This window comes from Parasteatoda tepidariorum, chromosome 2 (assembly GCF_043381705.1).
Source record: "Parasteatoda tepidariorum isolate YZ-2023 chromosome 2, CAS_Ptep_4.0, whole genome shotgun sequence".
In the NCBI taxonomy this organism is placed as follows: domain Eukaryota; kingdom Metazoa; phylum Arthropoda; class Arachnida; order Araneae; family Theridiidae; genus Parasteatoda; species Parasteatoda tepidariorum.
In genome coordinates this window covers 100,220,310-100,245,756 of record NC_092205.1, presented here as the reverse complement: position 1 = coordinate 100,245,756, position 25,447 = coordinate 100,220,310, and the positions used below count along the sequence as shown (strand labels likewise).

At 28.9% G+C, this 25,447-nt stretch overlaps 1 protein-coding gene and 1 long non-coding RNA gene across 3 annotated transcripts in view; one reads left to right on the top strand and one right to left on the bottom strand.

The window, feature by feature from the left end:
* Nucleotides 1-454, top strand: part of LOC139425037 (uncharacterized) — a 56,663-nt gene extending 56,209 nt beyond the window's left edge. Inside the window, exon 3 of the long non-coding RNA XR_011636248.1 lies at nucleotides 321-454. This is a non-coding gene — a long non-coding RNA (uncharacterized lncRNA). The remainder of the gene's footprint in view (nucleotides 1-320) is intronic.
* The window catches only part of LOC107444127 (scoloptoxin SSD14), a 48,583-nt gene that overhangs the window by 5,051 nt on the left and 18,085 nt on the right, over nucleotides 1-25,447 (bottom strand). For both annotated transcript variants that reach the window (XM_016058209.3, XM_016058210.3), the window contains exons 2-9: nucleotides 25,099-25,314; nucleotides 17,923-18,045; nucleotides 13,942-14,039; nucleotides 12,884-13,076; nucleotides 10,092-10,255; nucleotides 7,786-8,078; nucleotides 5,036-5,223; nucleotides 2,693-2,933 (exon numbers count right to left, since the gene is read on the bottom strand). In XM_016058209.3, the coding sequence (XP_015913695.1) occupies nucleotides 2,693-2,933; nucleotides 5,036-5,223; nucleotides 7,786-8,078; nucleotides 10,092-10,255; nucleotides 12,884-13,076; nucleotides 13,942-14,039; nucleotides 17,923-18,045; nucleotides 25,099-25,314 (1,516 nt within the window). The remainder of the gene's footprint in view (nucleotides 1-2,692; nucleotides 2,934-5,035; nucleotides 5,224-7,785; nucleotides 8,079-10,091; nucleotides 10,256-12,883; nucleotides 13,077-13,941; nucleotides 14,040-17,922; nucleotides 18,046-25,098; nucleotides 25,315-25,447) is intronic.

Sequence of the window (25,447 nt, the reverse complement as noted above, 5' to 3'; positions counted from 1 at the left end):
TACAGAGAGTAAGCCTAAACAGTTTAAGAAACAGAATTTTCTAAATAATAAGATGCAATCTTAATAGCTCAAGACATAGGACACAAACCTTATTAATGAGTGCAGATGATATTTTAAAATTATAACTTTATATTAGCAGTCAAAAATATATTTTGATTTGCTTTAAAAAAAATTCTTGAAAAAATATAAGATTAAAGTAATTAGTATTTTTTAAAACTAAAATCAAAATTCACTGTATTTTCTCAGTTTTTAAAGAATTCCCAATTCCCCGCATTTTTCCTGTTATTTCAGGTGATTTTTTAATTTCTTGTATTTGTCAGGTTTTCCCTGTCGAATGGCAAGCCTGGGCACTTGCAATGAGGTTTGTATTTTTAATCATTGTGTTACTGGTATAAAATTCTTGCAAAACTTCTACATCTTAGTATAGTTTTTCCATTCAGTAATGAAGAAAAACTGATAATCAAAAAGTAATATATATTATATGAGAATTTTTTCATAGTAAATTCTTTTTTTCCTCCTTTTTCTTCCCTGTTCCTCCATTGACATATTGAAATTTAAAGTTCAGAGAAAAGTAAATTAAGGTAGACTACGAAGTTTCAAATGCTGAAAAATTATTTGCAAAATATCAAAATGCAAAGTATATCTGAATTTATGTCTTTTTGCTGTACTTTAAAATTTAAATTACTTAATATAGGTGGAAAAGTTTGAATTTACCATGAAGTGTTTTTTTCCAGCAATACAGTGTTTTCTGAAAACATTTTATTAACTGATAACAGTATCATACAAAAAGTGGAACAATCTCCTCTCCCCCCAACAATTACAAGGAGAGTCTTAATTAACGTCTTAATTAATAAACAGTGGCCAGACTCTATTAAAAGAAAATGGAATAAGCGTCTTACTTTCATTTTCGTACAACTCATTCCTATCTTATTTTACAATTGCAAATAAAAAGTGCACCACAAATCAAGCAAGTTAGGCAGAGCACTCATTAGACTTCAACTGTTTGAGTACCTGTATAGATTTTATGTCGAGAAAACTCAATACATAACGAACATTGTGGACAACTGTCAGTGTGTTTGCTACTTTTAATGTAAATAGTGCATTTTACAATAGATAGAATAGAGCCGCGGTGGCTTAGGGGATAGAGCGTTCGCCTTTCAAAGAGGTGAAGATTTGGCTGGTTGATATGAATTTCATGCCCAGCTCACACGGACAACACAGTGCTGACGCGAACTATCCTCAGAGGTAGACGGATCATGGGTGAGAGTCCCCTTGCTGTCAGGCTCACTGTGGGATATTTTCGAGGTCTTCCTCTCCATGTAACACAAATGGAGGTTGGTTCCGTCAAAAAACCCTCCACAAATAAAAATTTTTTTCTCCCAATGCTTGATCCAGGAGTTCTCTTGTCTTCTGGATTGGGTTCAAAATGACAAGGCTACGTTGTTGGACATTAGTAGTCGTAAACCCAAAAATTGGGTCAGCTGTTTAATGACGGCTACTAATGCAATTACAAATTGGTAGAATAATACTATAATAATGTAATAATACATTACAAAATAAGTTTTTTTATTTCATTGTTATCACTATCCTCTGGAATACTCAAAATGCGTTGTCTTTTGCACTTTACAGACACAATGTAGTTGTCATTGTCGACAATAATATGATCACATGGATTTGTGATTATTCTCAAAGATTTTCAGTTTCGATTCATTTTACCTTTTTGGGGATACACCGAATTTAAAAAAGTTAAACAGTAAAATCTAGATTAACTTTTTACTTACTTTTTGCATTGCTTCATCTAATCATTTTGAAACAGACAATTATTAATAATTAGAAACACTTACACAAGAATACGTCCAACCGCTTTGACTCGTTACCTGACAGATACAAGAAGCAATATTGCTCTGATTGGGATTCATCGATGTAAAATAAAACAAGCGCTATCACGCTGCTTGAGTCTTTTCGTACGCATTTAAAGAAACTTCTATTGGTATTTCAAATTTTTGAGAAAAAGTGAGCTCATGTAAACCATGAAATTTCAAATGCTGTAAAAATGTTTTCAAAACATCAAAAAGCAAACAAGATTACACTAAAGGGAAGTAATGATTCATTTGTGTTTCGATATTTTGAAACTTTAGGGTTGACCTAAACTCATCCTTCTCTAAACTTTAAAATACCTGTGAAGTTAAAATAGCCCCGGCAGTATATTTTACCTTGGCTCCAACATGAATATCCATCGAGGGATCAATATTGAGATGTCTAGATTTCTTAACATAGAGTCAATATCGGCCTATATACGGCCAATGTAGGGTCTATATTGGTTGAATAATGAATATCAAGTGAACCTGACAGCTCTGTATAGGGCCGATAATGGTTGTAAAATATTGGGTGAATCAGACAATTTTATAGAGGGTCAATATCCGAAAATAACGGCTCCTTAAACCATTATTAAGCCAAGATTCGTGAATATGGGTTCAATGAAGGCCCAAGTTATTTTGCTGCTAGGGATAATTTGCTATGTTGCCTCTTGATTATGAGCGAAAGCAGAATTGCACCATCATTCAAATAAAGCTTTTGTATAGCTTGCTTTTTCCATCGTGAATCTTGAGAATGAGCCCCTGTTTTTGTGCCCTCGAAACGCGTCTACTTTTATTATCATTTTTTGAAACGAATGAAGTCACTCAAAGTATACCTGAGCCGATGCAGTGATGATTCTGGTTCCTCCAGCAGCTCCGACGACCATCTTCACCTCCCCCTCCTTGTCCACAATGATGGTGGGGCACATGGAGGAAAGGGGTCTCTTTCCAGGTGATATGTCATTTGCAGGGGAGGGTGGAACCCCATAATAACTCACGATGTTGGGTGAAGAGAAATCATCCATTCCATTGTTCAGAATGATACCGGTAGATGGAGATCTACAGAGGCTGCCAAAACTACACATGGAACAAAAATTGTTACAAGACATATTTTCAGCACCCACATAATCATGCACAAATTTTTTTTATATAATTGTGGGGATAGTAGTTATCAACAAAGTCAATGTTCATCTATGAAAAGGTACTCTGACATAGAATCGAGTTAACATGTCTTACATACTAGTGAATTAAAATTGTATTTTTGTAGTGTTAGACACACTACAGTACTCCCCCACCAGAATTATAGCTGTGATAGGATTCGCTGAATGCATTTCACTCGTTGATTCATTGCTGTTTCGTGAGAAGCCTGGAGAGCTGTATTAAGATCACCGTACTTTTTAAATGCTGAACATGATTGTGGTCCTTCCTGTGTTGCCAATAGCAGTCGAGTGTATACAGGTAGACGTTGTGTGTGATCTTGACTGAGTAGCAACGGCGCCAGGAGGGGGATAATGTCGCAGTCACAAGTAGCAAGTCAACTGTTCAATGGGGAATCCATTGAAGGAGTGTTCAAATCAAAGTGGGAATTTCTATCAAAGTTCACATCATGTCCGAAGGTCACCAATGTGAGGCTAGTAGATATCGACTAAGTCAACCTTCATCTATGAAATGGTACCCCGACATAGAATGGAGTTAAAATGTCTCATATACTAGTGAATTGGGATTGTATTTTTGTAGTGGTAGATACACTACAATAATAATTACATTAAATGTAAATAAATAAAAAATATTTATTTTATTACAGCTGCTTTGTTCTTCTAAAAGCACACATTCAAAACATTCATTTACTTAAAATGTGCCAAAATAAAATAATTCAGCTCTGAGTGTTCAACTTTTAATAGCAAGCAGACAATCGCATAAGATACCAGTTTTAGTAATTAAGTAAGCATAGTTGGTAAAAATAATAACACTTTCTAGGTCATTATGGTTTCTACGAGCAGGTTGTAACAGGTTGAATTTATATCGTATTTACCTTTGCCACAGCTTATCTACAAAATTAAAATAGCTGATTTATGACAACGATGATATTGTAGTAATATTTGGTTTAATAAAGAGTTATTTAATGTTTAAATAAATTATAAAGTTTAAGGAAGAATGTTTAAATAAAAAATGAACAAACAATACATACATATATATTGCAAAAACATATCAGACTATCAATTATGAAAAATAAAAGATATTTATTAACATAACTGATAGTAAAAATATGAAGTGATAATAATTTAGAAGTATATACATATTACACATCTTTATTTAAACAACACCTGCTGTTGTGAAGTTAAGTGGACCCTAGTAAGGAAACTTTAAGAGATCTGATTAAAACGACAAATCCCTGAGTAAATTGTAAGTATTAAAAAAAAATAAAGGTTCTGAGAAATACACTTTTTTTCTTACCAGCTACTATTTTGATTGAAGCATATCACTAATACTTAATAATTGTTTATTTTAGTTGTTAAAATGCATCTGAAAACAGGGCTGCCACTCAAATGTGGAAAAAAAATTTCCCAGTGTTTTACCAGAACATATTATACACAATATATTAAGTGTGAGCAATGTTGGGTTAACTATACTAGTTTTAATTACTGGAAAAACTTAGAGCACTTAGTAAAACTTAGAAAAAAGGAATATACTTAAATAATGCTATAGTAAAGGAAATAGTTTAGTATAGCTGAAATATCTTTCTTAAATATCCCTGATAATATAGATAGGGCATTGAGTGGTCACCTTTATTTAAAACACGAAAATAAAAATCCAATTACCTGTTAATTTTGATGATTTAAAAATTCATTATTCTCCCTTGTAAAGAGGATTCCCACTCTACAGCACCCACCTCCATTTTCATAATCCTTTCATTTTAATTTACTTTGCATATAATTAAATTTAAAAGCATTTACACCTTATCAACAATAGTCAAATGTCATATACTTTAAATATACTCAAACAAAGCAAAATAGATTGTTTCCACCTTTTTTAACTCTTCCATATTTCATTATTTTGTCTCACATAAATTAAAGTCAGAGAGTCCTTTAGAATAGTTATGTTCTTTTAACATTTTCTTTTATATCAGTAAACACAATTTAATTAAGAGTAAAACATATATTGATCTACACAATACTTACTAAGTATTGACAGTACTTGTTACAGATACGGCATCCCCATTTGGTGCAAGAACAGACACGTGTGCAGTTCCTTCGTCAGCAACCATCTCCATTTCTGGCTTATAATGGGCAGGCGGAAACGTCGTGTCGTCCGATATTTGTTCAAATATGGATTTAGCATAACTCGGAGATTTTAAATGTGACAGAACCTGCAAAATAATTATGAAAATGAAAGTAAAAAGCATAATAAATAATTTAACTCTGTAAAAATAACACAAAAGTAAAAATTTTGTAACAACATATTAAAATGATAAGACATAGGATTTAATTAGGAAATACAGTCGGACCTCTATTTAACGAATTGTACCGACAAATCCGTTTGTTAAATCAAAGCAATTCATTAAATCGAATATAAATTTTTGAAAAAAGCACGGTATAAAAATATCAATGCAATATACCTTTAGATATACAGATAATGAAAAAAAAATATTGTTACTACGAGCATAAAAAGTTTAGATTATATGTAGGGAAATCAACTTCAAAATGATCTTAATTCTTTAATGCTACTGGCTTTTAAAACTTAATATGTAATATAACTAAACCCTTGAATTAGGGTGTGAAATATAAATTTTAAGAGCGAAAAATTCAAAGTTTTAGTTTTATGTGCTTATTGTTTTCTAGCAATTGTTGTTCGCAAAATCAAAGGTAAAAATGCCTTAAAGTAGAGCATTTTAGCACCCTTTTTGTTGGGACAGAAAAAATATTCGTTAAACCGGAGAATTCAATAAATCAAAGTACGTTAAATCGAGATTCAACTGCACATCAAAAAATTTGTTAAAAAATAATAACAGGGGGCATACAAAATTTAAAACCAGAAATGAGAGGTCAAGAAAAGAATTTATTTTGCACGATAACATAAAGAATTAAATGTACCTACCTAACAGGTTGCTTATAAAACAGAAATGATATTTTAAAGGGCAATTAGTCATCTTTTCATTTTGTTTGTATCAAAATTAACTGTTAATCTACCTTACAGCCAAAATGTAAATATTTACCTCCACTTTGTCAAAACTCTAAACAAATACCAATTTTGAAATTTGTTTGTTCATTTCCAAACAAATGTTGTTATGCAACAGAACCGGTGGAACCTCTTATATAGCTTTGAATAACAAGAAAACTTGAGGCAAATATTAACAGAGAAATCTAAACGGTTAAGAGGCTCTACATAAAAAGAATAAGGATCGAAGATGATCTTCGTACAGATTAATATGTATTATAATTAACAGAAATGGAAAATTCAAGGATTTATAAATTATGAAAATGTTCATTATTAGCAACAAAAGAGTTTCATATATTATTAGATGTATAACAAAATATTTTTGGGCATGCAGTTTATCTTAAAAATCAAGTCTCCCATTTGGAGATTGGATTTAATTCTGGTGAATTTCTAGACATTGATAATTTTTCTGGTCAGACCATTACCCACAAACTCATTCAGATTTCAAGTAAATTATGAAAAGTTTAAGATTAACTTAACTCAGGTTAACTTACATTCAATAGTAATACAAAAATTTATGTATTACATTTCTACGTAATAAGTATGCGTAAATAATTTTTTTTCCTCTTAAAACTGAACATTCTACTTACTTCATGACTGAAAGTTACAGATATAAATTAATTAATAAAACTATTTATTCTCTTCTTAGTATTAAAATAAAAAAAATATAATTATCTAAATGAAAGAAATACTTAATATAAAAATTAAAACAATAAAATTATTAATTAGAACAATTAGTTAAAATAGAACTGAGGAAATATAAATAATATGATAACTAATATAAGACAGTTTCAATGTCTAATAATGAAGGGAAACACACTGATAATACTCAAAAACTTTCCAGTCTAAATTGTAAATTTTTTAAAGGTTTTCCAGTGTATTTTAAAAATTCCATTGTATTCCAGGTTTTCCTTTTTCCAGAGAGAGAAGCCATCTTGTTTTTTATTAGTGTTTTTTGACAATCATTTATCTATTCTAACCAGGCTACGATGTTGAGAAATTAAAAATGTTTAAATAACGCAAATAAAACCTTCAAAATGACAAAAAATTAAAATGATGTCATTAAAATTTTTCACAACAAAATTGCTATTCATTAAAAAATAAATTTAAAAAAATGGAGAAAAAAAAACTTTTGTTATAGAGAGCAATTTTCTAAAAATCATTGCCATTTTAGAATTACTTTTTAGATTGTCAATGTTATACTTCTTGGTTTGCCTCAGTAGTTATAAATTCTAAAAGTTATAGAATATTTGTTTTCAGTCACATGTTGTTGAAGTTAATCCAAAGTTGCATTTTTATCTAACAAACCTGTTTAAAAAAATCTTTAGAGCACGTGACTAAGAGAGAAAAAAAAGAGAGAGTACTGGTAAGGGCAGAATAAATGTCTAGTTAATGAGATTTTGCAAAAGTAACGAAATGTTACATGAACATAAATTATTGATTCCTGGAAATCCACGAATTAGGGGAAGAATCACATGCCTGTTTATAAAGAAAAGCAAAACTAACTACAACCAAAATTATCATTCAAAACTCATTTAAATAGAAAACAAATTTATAAAGTGAAAGAATAGCCAAAAAGAACAAAAAAAAAAAAAAAAAGAATAATGCCTATAAAAGATAAAGCGATCAAATGTGCTAAAAAAAGCATTTTTCACCAACATCTTAGCCTTGGTTGTCAGTGTAGACAAAAAAAGAAAAAAAAAACATAGATTACTTGGGAGATGTTAGCAAATGAATCGTCACCCAGCTGAGTCCGATGGGCGAATCCAAATTTGAAAGCTTCGACCATTCGATGATACTGAAGTACAGCATTGTCTCTAGACTCGAAATCCTTTGCAGACATATTGTAGTGGCTCAGAATATTTAGGATGAGTGTGAGAATGAGCCCACTGCCAGGTGGAGGGACCGTATAAAGCTTCAAACCATCAGAGTCCAAGAGAGGCATTTCAATGGTGGGCTTCATAAGTGGTTTGTAATTGAGGAGGTCGCTTTCAGTTATTATACCACCTGAAATTGAAGAAAAAATTTCATTCTCTTATTGAATGCAACAAAAAGAATGTGGTAATTACAAAATTGTGTACTGCAAATTAATAAAAACACATGATTGTACTAAATATATTGTAGATTATTATATATTATATAATATATATTAAATATATTATAGATTATAGACACATAGATGATTGTACTAAATATATTATATACACTAAAATATTAAGAAACAAACAGAGCCATTTTAATGCATCTGTGCACCATTAATATATTTTCCTGTTAACAAAATGTTTCTTCCAGAACAGAAAAAAATTGGAAGAAATTGCATTGGAGAAATGGAAGAAATTAGATTTAAAAAAAAAAAATATTGCATGTCAATTTTTAAGCAATAGAAAGTTTGTTTAAATAATGGTATTAATTTTCAAGCTTTTCAACATACCATTTTTAAATACGCGAAAACTAAAAAGCAACCATCACGGAATAATTAATGAATGAATTTAAGAAATTAAAAGAACTAGTTTTTCAATGTTTATATAACTTAATGTAGTAAAACCTAATTCTACTATTATGTAAAGACTGTTACATAAAAAATAACATAATCAAATTTTATGAATGCTATTAAATTAGGAAATCACATACTAAACCTATACACTGCAAAAAAAAACAAAACACTTATTGAACTCACAATTACAAATAACAGGCTAATTTTTATAAATAAATACTCTTAAGTATAAATAGGCTCTGTTACAATATGTAAAGTTTTCAAACTCTGTACGAAATTTCAAAAAATATATATATTTCTTTTTAAAATAAAGTGACATTCTTTTTTAACTTTCTGGTTCTATATTTAATTTAAAACTATTCTTAAAATACTTATTGCTTTACAATTGTATTAGTCTTTTTCATTTGCTTCTTGTAGTGAGTTGGAGGAAGATTCACTTGTTCAAATAAATCTCGATGAACAACAAATACTGACAATTGTCAATCTTCTTTGATATCTAATAAACTATCTCTAGTGTTTCAATTTTAGTTGCTGCCGATTCCATTTTTTTTAAGCTGCTAATACACTATCTGGTCAAAAATATCCGCACACCGAGTGGTATGGACTTAGAGCGTCCAGAGGTACATATTAATAGGATGTTGGTCCCCTCTTTTGCATACGATAGAACTTTATATCGATTTATACTACAGAGATGGGTTTGGTAAAAAACCAAAAGAACTGAGAATATAAATCCAAAAATATAAAAAAATACCTGAAATTTAAGCAAGAAAAAAATTAAAGTAGGAAATGCATAATGTTATCAACGTTTTAATAAAAATATTGATGTAGGATTTTTTTTTAATTTATTAAAATTATGGGAAGATAAATCTCTATGAGGGATTTTCAAATTACACAAATAACAAAACTTAATTTTAAAATTGAGCGAATATGAATATCAATGCTTCATATTAAAATCGTATGAATACGAATCTCGATATTAGATTTTTAAACCACTAGAATATAATTTTTAAGCAACTAGAATCATAATAGCAGCTTTTAAATCGCATCTATACCAAAAGCGATGATTGGTATAAAATCACGAAAATACAAAACACTATGCCTGATCAAAAATCGCTGAAATAGGAAAAGCGATGTGTGGTTTCAATTTATATGACAGTCATTTTAAACAGCGTTAGCATTGGTAGGAAATAACGTAAAAATTAATCTTTCTTTTCAAAAATTCGAAAAAATAAACAATTTTTTTGAAGAGGCAAATTTTTTTCTTTCTTTCTTTCTTAGTGATAGAAAAAATTTCATGAGTTTGAATATATTATACGGGTCTTCCAGCCGCCAGCCGACCTGGTACTTTTCAGAAAAGGCTTGCTTTTTTGCAACCCTGATAACAAGTAAGTGAAAAAGATTTGGCTAAAAAAACTTAATAACTATTAAGATAACAAACTTGAAAAACTTAAGCAAGAAAAGAATGGCATGGAATGGAATTCTAAGAAAGGCCAAGGCCCACAAGGAAAAAAGATAAGAAAACTTACCGCAATCAGCGATATCTTGTAGAAATTGCTTTTGTAGCTCTCCAGTATATAACACCTCTGCACCTTGATCTGCAATTTTCTGGAGGGTCTCAGCAAATTTTGCCCTTTTCAAGATTTCATTTTCTTTGTACAAGTCATTTGTTTCATTGTTATAAAATTCTCCTCTAAAAATAGTTCAACATGCATTATTTAAAGTTTATATTATTTAACACATCTATAAGTTTGCCAAATAAGTTATGGAGCCTTATTTTGTTTTTTCAATACTTTTTCAGAAACTTTCCTATTTCGTTTTCTTTTTGCATTGTTTTTATAGATATTTTATTTCTTAGCTTTTTTATATTTTACAATAAATAAAAAAAATCAGTTAAAATTTAAAAAATATATTGGGTATCTGCTACATTTTAGATTTTCAAACTTATGACTTTCCATGGCTAATTTCAAGAACTTTTCATGACTTAACGAAGTTACTATTTTCTCCGACAAAAACAGAATAATAAATTTAAAAAGCATTATAATAACATTAATTAAAATGATAGGTAAAACCAAAACTGTTACACTATGCATCTTCATATTTATTGATTTTAAATGTAAAAAACAGAGTAATGAAAGAGTTGAAGCAATAAAATAGCTGAAAAAATAATAGCTGAGTAAATAATTTTTTATTCTTTTTTTCTGAATTATATTCTTAAGATATTTTTAAGATACTTTACATCAGAAAGGAAAGAAATACTCCTGATTTTTCTGTTCTCATTTCGGAATTTAAAAAAATTTGCCAATGACTGGGTTACTTCAGCTAGAATTTTAAATTGATAAATTAAAATAAATAAATAATAATAATAATTGTGAAATCACAGAAGTTTAAAAGATACTCTGTTCTAGAAATGGTGTTTTTTCTTTCATTATTTGAAAGAACACCATAATTTTTAAAGAACATGATGAAACCTCTTTATAATTTTTTAAATATGGAGTGGATATGGTTTATAATCTGAGTGGGGAATTCCAGTTTAAAAATAAAATTTTTCTGCGACCTAAATACATGATTTTCCATGATTTTTTAAAAAAAATATTTAAAATCAAGACATTTCATGTCCAATATATATATTATATATATATAATAACATATATATATTTTTATATTATACCCTGTATATATATAAATATATTTTTTCAGAAATTTTTTTAATTATGTATAAGAAAAGGCTCAAAATAAATAACGTTTATTTTACTTAAAACACATTTTAAGCAAATGTGACTGAAAAGATGAGACTAAAGGGAAGCACGTGTGCAAAACAAGGAGGGGGGAGGAAGAAATATTAAAATAAGAAAATGGTATTTCACTTCAAAGTGTTTGATCACAGAACTATTTTTACATATTTAGGAGGATTGCCATTACACTATTTGCAAATTAATCAATACCATAAAATATTGAAACTATATAATACTAAAAGGATTGTTAAGAATTATATTGCTTGATGTTCAATCAGAAACATTATAAATGCTGATTAGGCTGTATATTTATCTTAAATTAACAGATGTCATATTTCATTGACTTTTAACGTTGATGAGAAACTAAAAAAAATATCTTTGTACATAAATGGGTTTTGTCTCAATAATAGATAAAGATAGATGATATAATATAGATGAGTTTTGTCTTTAGGTAAGCTTCCAAAAGCATAAAAATAATATTTTTTAAATCTATGTTTATCATAACTCTTAAACACATCAACTAAATTTCTTAAAAACACAAAAGTTATTACAAAATGAGTTTCTGTTAAGGTAGGTTTCGTAATTGCTTTTTTTTTCCTTTAGTTTTTGACTAATGACACAGATTTTTATGCAAGTATTAACGTATCATTACAATCATCAAAAACTATTAAAGCAATAAAGAAATCTTCATTTGTATGTGTAGAGATATGCAGAGAGCTGACCACATAACCACAATTATACTATTGGTCACAAAATGGTGAATACTTAAAATCATGACCCTTATGGCTCACAATGGTTTGTTGCGAGATTGCTTTACTTATAAGCAGGGGTATTAACAGACGTTTTATGAAAGGTTTGCATTTTAGAAAAAATCTACTTGAGTAATGCAGTCCTGATTTTGTGAAAAAATCGGTGGTTTGTTCAGAATTTTTATTAAAGGTACTGTTTTTGTCACAAATCTACTCATTTTGTCGAAATCTAAAATTATCATATAATTAGGTTCTTTTAGTCAGAGACCTATTTTTGTAAATATGTGAAGAAGAAAAATCCCATTTTTGAGAAGGAAAAAAAAAAAAACATTTTTCAAGAAGATGCAGTTTTAAAATTATGAATGAACCATGATGGATGGATGGAAACATGTTCCATGATGGAACTTGCATGGAACATGTTTTTCAAAATAAGAATTTTGCGATTGGTTAATTTTTAAAATGAAAAAGGTTGTAAAGGATCCATTTTTAAGAGAAAATAATTTCTACAAGACTCGAATGTCTTCTAAAATTACCTCTGCATGTGGTTATTAAATTTTAACCAAAAATCAGTTGAATATCAAAAAAGTAATTATATTTGTAAACCTAAAAAATTACTGTTTAGAGAAAATACTATTTACTAATTATGAAAGCTGTATATTTTACTTTTTAAATTGACATAAAAATGCATATTATGAAAAAGTTTTGAAATTTTAGCAGTGGTGTTTTCATTTAAAAGAATTCATTTGCTATCAAAAATATGACTAATGAGAGACTTATATGAAAATTAACAGCTGATTATCATGATAATGATTATCATGAAATAAAGTAAAAACTCACCTCATGGATGCGTCAGATAAGATACGATTCTTTAAAAATTGTAGTTTTCTGGCCAAGTGATTTGAGACAGGAAAACCTTCCTTGCTGAGTTTTACAGATGGTTCAACCAACGTTTTCCAGGGAAGTTTTCCATATTTATCGTGGGCCAACTTATAGCCTCTTAATTCACCTGGAATGGCTATAGATAGTCCACCTATCCAAAAAAAGAAAAAAAGAAGGTAAAAACTACAGAATTCCAAGGAAAAAACATCTCATTTTTGAAAAATTCTCACTTCATGAAGCTGGCAAAGAAGTTCAGAGTGCCAGAAAAATAGAAGCATTTTTTTCCTCCAAATTTTGTGCTATTTTTATGAAATAAATAACAAACAAAAAATTGATTTGCTAAATATTTCAAGAATATACATTTTTAATGGAGTTAAAGTAAAATTGAGTTCACTTAATATTTCATATACGTTATTTCACTTAACTACTTGCACTTTTTATAACAATGTCATAGAAATTTTCCTTTTTTAGGGAATACATACAAACAAATTTAAATGAAAAATTGTGGAATTGAGCTTTAAATTAATTCTACAGCGGCCTGTGCTAAACTGATTTTTACATAAAAATATTTATTATGTTCTTTTTTTTAAAAATTTAATGATACATTAGTTCCTTGATCTATCTCACATACTTCTTATAAAATCATAGTGACAAAAATGATTTAAGAACTATAAATGAAAATAATGGCCCCAATAGTGATAAGCAAAATTAGGATTTGCCTATTATAGGCTCAATAGTCACCCATAATTTGCATACTCTTTCAATTACTACTTGTACATAACATTCGCTGAGGTTTCTATATTCAATTAATTTTGGTAATAAGTACTATTGGTAATGCAATAAGAATATTTATGTGTCAAACAAAAAAAGGTTTCTATAGATATTTTGGAAAATTGTATATTCAATGATTACATATCTAAAGCTTTATTAAAGAACTTAATAAGGATGCAAGTAAAAAAAAAAAAGAAAAGAAATTCTTAAAGTATAAGAGCATAATAAATAAATAAAATGTCTACCTTCCTGGGACAATGTTTTGTTCCCCAAAAACATGTCTTTGTGAGATTGAGATGGAGCAGTTTCTCTTGCATCAATTACAGTGGAAGTTTTAGTTTCTCTAAAGAACAAAAATAATTATTAGAGTAATGTTTTCAGGTGAATCCGAAATGAAGTGCTAAGGTTAATATAAAATTAGTTCTAAAAGTCATTCAAATATAATTTTTAAGATCTTTTTTTCGTATGTCTTCATTACAATATAAACTGTTTCTTCTAGAAAAGACCTTTCAAGCAACAATATAACACTTATTTTTAGGTAAATAGATTAGTGATTTGCAAATAACTAGTCTAAACACAGATGGCTAACAATAGCCTGAATAAAAGAAAAACAAGTAACTAGATAAATTAAAAATAAAAACAGGAGACAATGTATGGAAGAACAGCAAATTGTTGATTTTCAGGAAAACAGTTTTTGTTTTAAAAGGGAGAGTAGCCAAATCTTTCAACAAAAAATAAGCACCTTTTAAGTACATAACTTAAGAAGGACCTTTAAGCACTCAAAAAATATTTTAAGCACTATATACAATAACAAAATGCAAAATAATTTTCATAAACTTTACATGATCATGATAAAAAATCTAGTTTCTGACAAAGAACTCTTTTCTTGATTATATCAGCCATGACAAAATGATCAAGAGTTTTTCGGTTCGATATCTGAGAGTGGAAAATGAATGAAGCCTTAAATTGAGAATATCTTGCAAAATGCAGCTGAGTTGCACATGAGAGCGCAACAATCTCACCGAACGCAGCTCAGTAGACGCACATGCGGATTCGCTAGTATTTCATCAGACATGTTTAATGATTGGCGATTTCATATGTCATGGACCAACAGTACACTGAAATAGATTGTTGAATGAATTGTGAAAACGTTAAATAGAACAATGTAAAAAGCACGCTTTTGCATAATAAGAGGGGAAAATCAACATGGTAAAGGAAAAAAAATCTCATTTTCAAAAAGGAAAAATCAAGCACTTTTTGAAACACCCAATGAAGAGCTTTTAAAAATCAAATATCGTTTTTTAAAAGCTTCGTTTTTTAAGAGTTTTAGAGCTTTTAAAAAACAAGCATCTTTAAGCACTTTTTAAAAACGCAATGCACCATGTTTAAATTTAAGTTTCATACTAACCTGTCATTGGTTTTTCCATTTATTTTGCAAGGTTATTACTAACCCCTTGCATAGATTTTAATTTTGTTTAGTTTATACCTGGTTGCCAAATAAATGTGTTTTCATAAAAAGGAACTATTTCTTTAATGTAGCTTCATTCATTACAGATGCCCTAATCATCAATCCAATGGGGGCACCCCATCAATGATTAAAATTTTAAATCAGCTTTGCTACTGAAATCAAAGGATAAAATTCCCTGACTTTTCCAGGTATTCCAGATGTATTTTTATAACAATTCAGTCTAATATAACAGTATTTACTGATAGTGCCATGGTCAAAATATACAGTAAACCACATAAAATTAATTTTTGTAAGTTATACATTACATTTTATATCAGTTATAAAATATAACACTACAATCAGAGATAAAAATGGCATTAAGGGCAATAAAAATATATAACTTAAAATATAAAAAAATATTTTCAAAAAATAATAATAATAATAATAGTGTTTTGTCTCATTTAGGAAACACAGAAAACTATAATTTTCGTTTTAATTCTGATTAATTCTAAATTTAATTTAAAAAATTTGTTAGAAATGTATGTAAACAGAAGAAAAGTGTTCGAAACAAGAGTATCAGTATTCCAAACATTTTTATTAAAATTAATAGGAATTAAATCCGATCAAAAGTAAAATGATCAACGATACGAAAATCAAGCTTTATCGTCTTCATATCACCTCGACAGGGAACATATAGTAAAGGTAAATCACACACATGCAGAATACTAGTACAGGATGTTTAAAAAAATAAAAACTCAATTTATTTTTCTCTCTACTATAAAACAAAAAATAAATTAGAGATATAAACATAATTGAGAGTGAAAAAAACCCGGCAAAAACATACAGGAAAAAAGAGGGGGAAAGCAAATTATGTAACTATCTCCTAAAATCTTTAAATGTAATCAATAAAATAACGTGAAATAAAAATAAAGGATTAAAAAAATGCAATATATATGTCCATTTATTATAAAAAATTTATATATTTACGGAACTGATATCAGGAGTCGATCATGATGGATATTTGGGACGTTTTGAAGCCTCTTTGCACCATTCAAATACTATAAAAACGGCCCCTCCATAAAATTCAAATTCGTAGAAACGACCCTTCACGAAATTTCACTTCATAAATATGTTCGACTTTTAATTTTAGTAGTCTTTTTTAGGTGGTTTAAAAATTTAAAAAAAAAATAGAATTTGAAAAGCCGTCTGAAAAATCTATCATTAACTGATTAAAAACACGATCACCAAATATCACGACATTAAGATTGAATCGTAAAGAATCGAATGCGTTAAAAAGTGATAATTCTAAATCGAAATTCGCATGTCGTGATAACATCGTATTAAAAATATCGAAATTTGAAAAACCACGTGAGAACGGCCGAAAGAAATAATAAATAACTTTAGTAAAAGTTATCATTAAACGATGCGAAATTGCGATGTAATCGACAAGAAATCGAAAGCGTCGAAACTTGATAACTTAAAATCGAAATGGGGAATATGCACCATGTCGCAAAACCAATGAAAAGTCGATTATATTAGTTAAAGGAGTTACTCAAATGCATGTTTCGTTTCAAGATTTGATTGTTGTAATAAATAATATCGTTAAAAAAATATCGGGTTGTAAAAACTTTGTGGAAATCAAAAGCAATAACTGCCAAAAAAAATTGATAGAATCATTGACTTAAAAAGTAAATGGTCAAAAGCGCAATTCTAATTTCCCATATCGTCTGAAATATATCAGGATATCTAAGAACTCCGTAATTTATGTCCTCAATAGATGTGATTGAGTTTAAAAATCAGAATAAGAAGATGTAAAAAAATGTTATTGACTTTAAGGAAATCGAACGTTTAATATGATTAGTAAAATTCTTGAGCCTAATAACATCACAGCGAATGGAGAAAATTTTTTACCCAATTACTAGATTTTTGAAATCAAAATCTCCTTTTAAAGCATAAATGTGAATTAGCATTAAATTTTTTTTTTAAAAATCATGAATTCTCTTTTAGTTAATAATATGAACATAAAAAGAAGTATTAGCGATTTGAGTCAAATCAGAAAAAAATCGCTTGTACGATGAAATTGACTATTTGATTTAATGAATGAATACATAAACTAATACAAAATTTTAATGTTTAGCCAATTATCTAGACTAAACTTAATAGAATTAGTGAATATAATTAGTTTAATCTAATCATAATTAGAGAAGTAATGTGTTTAGAAATTAAATTACAAACCAGAAGCAGACAAAAATTCTTGATTTTACCTCTAAATGTTATTCACAATAAAACTGGATACAACATGAAATATTTTTTTACAAAAAATACAGATTATTGACATGAACTTTGATGGATTCTTTTTTTTCCTGTTATAATGAGGAACAACATGGATGCATAATTATCTCTGGTTAGTCCCCGAGTCTTCACGTAATTTAGTTTCTAAACAATTATAGAGCCCTCTTAGTGATTTTGCTTGAATGCAATCTATTTGGAAGACAAAAGAAAGTAGATCTCTTTCTAATATACTTTTAAATTGGCCTTTTCCATAGTTATCTCCATTTGGAAGAAAACTTTTTTTGACATTTATTTATTTTAATATAATTTAATTGCTTTATTAATAAAATACATAAAATATATTTTAAATTGATAAACAAAATCCTACTTATGTTTTCAGATTTTGATTGAAAATTATCTTACAGCAATAGTAAAAAAAAAAAGAAGGAAAAATTGAAGTTAGTTGTTAGTAATCACTAAAACGTGCGAAATAATACTAGAGTCTTACTTGTTGTAGATGACCATGAGGAATCCTCCCCCAAGCCCCATACTTTGAGGATTGACCACACACCCACAGAACAACATTGAAATAGCTGCATCCACCGCACTTCCTCCGTTCTGAAGAACATTCCTATTCAAGAAATTAACACTTATATACACTGGAAACACATTCGAGAAATAACACTTAAATAGGAAAAAATCTATAAATTTTTCCAAATAAATAAATTTAAAAAAAAAAGAATAAATAAATAAAATAAATAAAAAATCAACAAAATAGTTGTGATCGCCTAATTACGATCACTGGTTTCCCATTGGTCAAATGCTTTTTCTTTCTTTCTGGATTGACTCCGTTTAAACATTTCAAATCATGGGTTGCTAAAACTGTCTCCATGGATGTTTGTCGTCGGATTTGATTTTCAAATCCTGCCTCTGTACGTGTTTCAAGACGTCACAAAATACTTTTACTTCTTCAGTATTCATATTTATATTGAAATAACCGTCAAGACAGTCATTATACGTTAATAATTAAAAAGAATATCAAAATACTTTAAATTATTATTATGTAAATACATTAAGAATGACTGCTGGTGAAAATAAAAACAACAGCGGTCGCCATAGTAACGCATGCGCACTGTTTACTATTACTGTTGAGCACAGTTGAAAAGTGTGTGGACGCCATCAAATCAAAACCAAGACCCATTCTGCCAATAGGTTAAAAAAAAAAACAGGGGTGAAATATTTTTATAAAAGGTATTCAAAAGGGTGGCGGCCACCTCTGAAAAAATGCTTTCTGATATTTTCCGAACTGATTTTAATCAAATCGTTAAGTTTATCAAGCATACATAAAATATCCTCGCCGGCCCAAGACTCCCCGTGTAGTAAATGGTGACTGATGCACGTTAAATCTGTCGAGTCTCAAAGTCCTCCATGTTCCCACAACAAATCAATACCTCTGGGGGTACTGATCCAGGAGTTTCCTTGTCTTCTGGATTGGTTCAAAATTACAAGGCTACGGAGTTGAACGTAAGTAGTCGTAAACCTATGAAATTGGGTCGGCTGTTCAACGACGGTTATAAAATAAAATAAAATATTTAAGGACGGAAAAAAGCTAAACACAGGTGTGTTGCTAGGGGTTAAAATTATTTGTTCAATTCCTACTATTAGTTCACACCTTCCCTATATCTTGTTCACATTTTCAATCGTTTATAAAATACTTTTTACTCTTCAACTCAACTTCAAATACATATTTTTAAACTTGTGATAACACTTGATGTTAATACAGTTTTTTTCAAATATTAATTCATTCATTAAATTTAATTCATTAATTTTAGTTTTATATGGGAGAAAAACTTATTATTATTCAATAAAAAGTAACTAAAATAAAATGTTTCGTTGTTGACTTAAGTAATTTTTTTTATATTACTTGTTATAATTCAAGCTTGTCACTTTTAAAAAACTCACTTTTTAGCCTAACAATGTCGTGACAACACGACACACATATCCTATAAAAAGGCGAGTTTCCCCAAAATATTTTTTTTTTCACCTGCAGCGCTGGATACCTCTATTTTAAACAATTTTAACGACATCTGCAAATTAAAATGAAATAAGCTACAAATCAAATTGAAGATTATTCTGAGATTAAAAAAAGAAAGTGAGGGTTTTTATTTTAAATTGAAATACCACCCCACACCCAAAGGGATGAGGGCTTGAGTTCAGAATCATCAGATGCAACTTTTAAAAATATTTCACACACACAGTTTTTCATCTGATGCAATATCTCTGGATATTTAATAGTTTTCGGACACTTTTTTAACACTTTTCGGACACCCTGCCATAAATTAAAAACTCCTGACAAAAATAACATATCCGAGATCGCACATAATTATTTAAGCGAGGGAGTATAAATAAATATAATATAATAATGGAGAATTATAATAATGAATAATATTAAGCGAACTCGTATAGCAAAATCCTCTCAAAATACTATTATGAAATATTTGACACATTAACTATCAACAAATTTAAAAACTTTAGCAGTTATTAAAATGCCAATGTGAATAACTTTACTTTTAGACTACTCCTCTCCCCAATTGTAAATAAATAAAAGATTATATCACCTAGAATAACTTTTGTATTGATTTTATTTACTAAAAACAAGTCGTAATTTTGAAATTTCATTCCAAAACTATTCGATCGATTTCGTTCAAATTAGGCGTTTTGTCATTGAAAATTACCTAATATAAAATGATGTAAAAATTTCTAAGTCGTAAAGTTCTCACTTTTTCGATAACATTTAAATAAAATAATAAAAATTATTGGACAGCAATTAAAAAAAATTATTTTTCTTCGTAAAACTATTTTTGAGTAAACAAGTTTCATAAATTGATGTAAAAGTGTTTTTTAAATTACGCAAAAATGACGTAAAAAAACTGATGCAATCTAAACGCATGAATGCAAAAATGATGTAAAAATTTCTAAGCCGTACAATTCACACTTTTTCGATAACATTTAAATAAAATAATAAAAATTATTGAACAACAATTTAAAAAAAAAATTTCTTCGTGAAACTATTTTTGAGTAAACAAGCTTCATAAATTTATGCAAAAGTTTTTAAATTACACAAAAATGTTGTAAAAAAAATTATGCATTCTAAATGTATGAATGCAAAAATGATGTATTCTAAAATTATGCAAAAATTTCTAAGCCGTACAATTCACACTTTTTCGATAACACTTACATAAAATAATAAAATTAACAACAATAAGAAAAAATTTCCTTCGTGAAACTATTTTTGAATAAACGAGTTTCATAAGTTGATGCAAAAGTTATTATTTTTTTTAAAAAATTACGCAATTATTTTTAGAGATATGAACAAAATCGCATAAAGGATCTCTAACATTAAGAATCCCTAACTTTAGATTGTTTTTTTTTTTTTTTTTTTTTTTTTTTTTTTTTTTTTTTTTTTTTTTTTTTTTTTTTTTTTTTTNTGGCCACAGAAAGTGCCGGAACTGCTAATTCTCTTTTCGTTACCCAGTGGGCACCTGTGGCGAAGCCACGGCGGTGGAACAGCGTCGCCCAAACTTTAGATTGTTATCTGGACAAAACTATTGGCTTCCCATCTTCCGTCTGATTTCGTACCTAAATTAATAATTCGTATATTTGAAGTGAACTTTTTAAACTTGAACCATTAAGACTTAGTCATGAAATGTGGTAGGTGAAAATACGATCATTAGACCAAAAATGACTTAATCAAGGTGAATTACTACATCTGGTGCTTTCCACTTCTAAAGCAATCCAATAAACAAAAGGCTGTTAAAAGACTTCCATTATTGTGTTGTTTAATTGACATAAAGAGAAAAAGTTATATAAACAAAGACAATCGAATTGGGAAAAACTCGTGCAGATTAAAAAAAAATTTCCCATTGTTTATAAAGATTACAACATTTATTTCGAACTTCTTCCTTCTGACAGATAAGAGAGTGAAAAAATACGTGAAAATTACAAGTAGAAAAGGCGGCTACTTTTTTGTTTTTTTAATGACTACCTTTGGAAAAAACTTTTGTAAACTTTTTTTATAGAAATAATTCAAAGAATTTAAAACAATTGGATAAGAAAAGTTTATGATTATTATAATTTATTTTTCGATGGTTTATCGTTCTAAATGCTTAACGTTATATACTTTACTGATATTAACCCTTATGCTTACGGTGCACCATCAGATGTGGTCCACACGTTGTAACAGCCGTAAGCAAAAGGTTAACAGACCACCGTATAAGCGGCATTGAACAAATCACTNAATTTTTTTTTTACAATAGTTGTTATCAATAAAGCTAAGTAATTTAAACGGATCATTTTTGAGGCTAACAATGTCCTGACAACATGACACACATACCCTATAAAAAGGTGAGTTCCCCCAAATATTTTTTTTTCCAAGTACAGCATTGGATATCTCTATTTTAAACAATTTTAACGACATCTGCAATTTAAAATGAAATAAACTACAAATTAAACTGGAGATAATTCTGAGATTAAAAAAAAGAAAGTGAGGGCTTTTATTTAAAATTTAAGTACCTCCCCACACCCAAAGGGAAGACGGGTTGAGTTCAGAATCATCAGATGCAACTTTTAAAAATATTTCACACACATAGTTTATCATCTGATGCAATATCTCGGAATATTTAATAGTTTCCACACTTATCGGAAACCCAGCCATAACTTAAAAACTCCTGTCAAAAATAACATATCAGAGATCGCACATAATTATTTAAAGATAAATATAATATAATAATGGAGAATTATAATAATGAATAATATCAAGGGAACTCGTATAGCAGAACCCTCTCAAAATATTAAGAAATATTTGACACATTAACTATCAACTAATTAAAAACTTTAGCAGTTATTAAAATCCCCATGTGAATAATTTTACTTTTAGACTACTCCTCTCCCCAATTGTAAATAAATAAAAGATTATATCACCTTGAAAAACTTTTGTTTTGAATTTATTTACTAAAAACAAATCGCAATTTTAAAATTTCATTCCAAAACTATTCGATTGATTTCGTTCAACTTTGTCATTGAAAATTACTTAATATAAAAGATGTAAACATTTTTAAGTCGTACAATTCACACTTTTTCGATAACATTTAAATAAAATAGTAAAAATTATCGAACAATAATTAAAAAAAAAATTTTTTTTTTCTTCGTCATACTATTTTTGAGTAAACAAGTTTCATAATTTGATGCAAAAGTTTTTTTTAAATTACGGAAAAATGATGCATTCTAAATGCATGAATGCAAAAATGATGTATTCTAAAATGATGTAAAAATTTCTAAGCCGTACAATTCATACTTTTTCTATAACATTTAAATAAAATAATAAAAATTGTTGAACTATAATTTAAAAAAAAAAAATTTTCTTCGCCAGATTATTTTTGAGTAAACAAGTTTCATAAGTTGATGCAAAAGTTTTCTTTTTTTTAAATTACGCAATTATTTTTAGAGATATGAACAAAATCGCATAAAGGATCTCTAACATTAAGAATCCCTAACTTTAGATTGTTCTCTGGACAAAACTATCGGCGTCCTATCTTCCGTCTGATTTCGTACCTAAATTAATAATTAGCATAGTTGAAGTCAACTTTTTAAACCATTAAGACTTAGTCATGAAATGTGGTAGGTGAAAATACGATCATTAGACCAGAAATGACTTAATCAAGGTGAATTACTACATCTGGTGCCTTCTAAAGCAATCCAATAAACAAAAGGCTGTTAAAAGACTTCCATTATTGTGTTGTTTAATTGACATGAAGAGAAAAAGGTTATATAAACAAAGACAATCGAATTGGGAAAAACTCGTGCAGATTAAAAAAAAATTTCCCATTGTTTATAAAGATTACAACATTTATTTCGAACTTCTTCCTTCTGACAGATAAGAGAGTGAAAAAATACGTGAAAATTACAAGTAGAAAAGGCGGCTACTTTTTTGTTTTTTTAATGACTACCTTTGGAAAAAACTTTTGCAAACTTTTTTTTTAGAAATAATTCAAAGAATTTAAAACAATTGGATAAGAAAAGTTTATGATTATTATAATTTATTTTTCGATGGTTTATCGTTCTAAATGCTTAACGTTATACTTTACTGATATTAATCCTCAACCCTTATGCTTACGGTGCACCATCAGATGTGGTCCACATGTTGTAACAGCCGTAAGCAAAAGGTTAACAGACCACCGTATAAGCGGTATTGAACAAATCACTTATTCTTATCATTTTATAAACGTCATAAATATTAATATATATTAATAATTATAATGGACATTATTGAAATTCTGCCTGATTTAAAGTAGACTTGATATACTTCCAAGACCATGAAGGGTTAAAGCAGTATTTACATCCACTTTTTTAATTATGCAGTGGGTTACAATTTTAAAAGTAAGAATTTTAACATGATGTAACGGTTTACTGTCTTCTGCTTCACTATTAAATCTCACCCTGTAACAACGCTCGTCAACACATGATGATGCTGACTGGAGAACTCAAATACAATGTTTTCAAACTGACCATAATTGCAGCAACAACGTGACACAGACCAAACACTCCAGATGGAATAGTCTGTCATGTTACGGCTTTGAAGTGTTTATCGGTAAGCAACGTCATCTGTAAACGAATTATGTAACAAATTTTGAAAATGGTTAAGAATTAATTCTTTGTTTTCTGCGCAATCAGTGTATTTCTTATTTTTTTTACATATTGCTTTTTTTTTAATTGTTACTACGTTTAAAAGATTGTCAGTTTTAGAATAAACTATTAACAGGTGATTGATTTTTGCACAGATAATTTGAAGTCTGCCTGAAAAAGAAACCATAAGAGAAGCTAGATTGCATAACAACAAACGTGCTAAACTTGGCTCTTGTAATCCAAATTTCCTCCTGGGAAGTGAATTGTATCATACCTTTTGCAGTTAAGGTATGCAGGTCTACATTTTTTTCTGAATTTTTCTAAGACAGAATTTATTTTCGATTTCAACATAGGGAAATCGGAAATAACACATAAATAAAACAATTATATAATAACAAATTAGATTTCAAAAGCATTGCGCCGTTTGTAACATTTATTTATTTATTTTAATACAATAAAGCTATACACTCCACCTACCTGCCGAATAGAATAAGAATAAGGATATTCAATAGGAGTAGTATAAACAACTAATTGCCACAAAATTACGGAGATTTATTAAACTATATTTGTCAAGTGACATAGTTCAGCATTTGGCTTGGATATTTCTACTAAAGTGACTGGGAAGAACTGTATTTTTTTTCTTCGTTTGCTACGAATTTTACAATTTAGATTAGAAAAAAATGCAAGTGCAGGTAATACTTGCCCCCTTAAATTTAAAGAAAAATAAATAAATCAGAGTTAGGAATACTGAGCGATGACTTTAAGCTTTAAAAAACATCAATGTAAAGAAAAAAAATGATCAAATATATACTGGACAATGACGCCCTTTACATTAAAATAACAATAGTATAAAAAAAAAGTCATCTTAACATTAAACACCAGTGTAAATAATACATGGGAAGTTGAAATCAGGCAACGGCTTTTTAAAACAACCTGTAAGTATACCTTCGTACCTGACACCACCTACCAAAAAAAAGAAAGAAAACAATTGAAGAAAACTTACTTTCCGATAGGAGCACAGGGTTGTCCATCTGTGAGGAGGGCAGCCGATTGATAAGTTAGGAGGGGGGATGATGAGGCTTGGAATGATGTGTCTAAGTAACGTTCTCTGTTCACCTCTATTTGTGGAAGACCCAGAACTAATGATGTGGTGATCAACACAAATGCCAACGTCAACACAACACCCACCAGGATGGTGTCACGCCTAGAGCATATGCACCTGACGAAAATACAAACATTTTATGATGAATAAATAAATAAATACTTACAACTCAAAAATGCGAGTAGTCATTGTGGATTCAAATGCACTACTTAAAATTAGACAATTCGGGCACAAAAGCAGCATTTTCCCA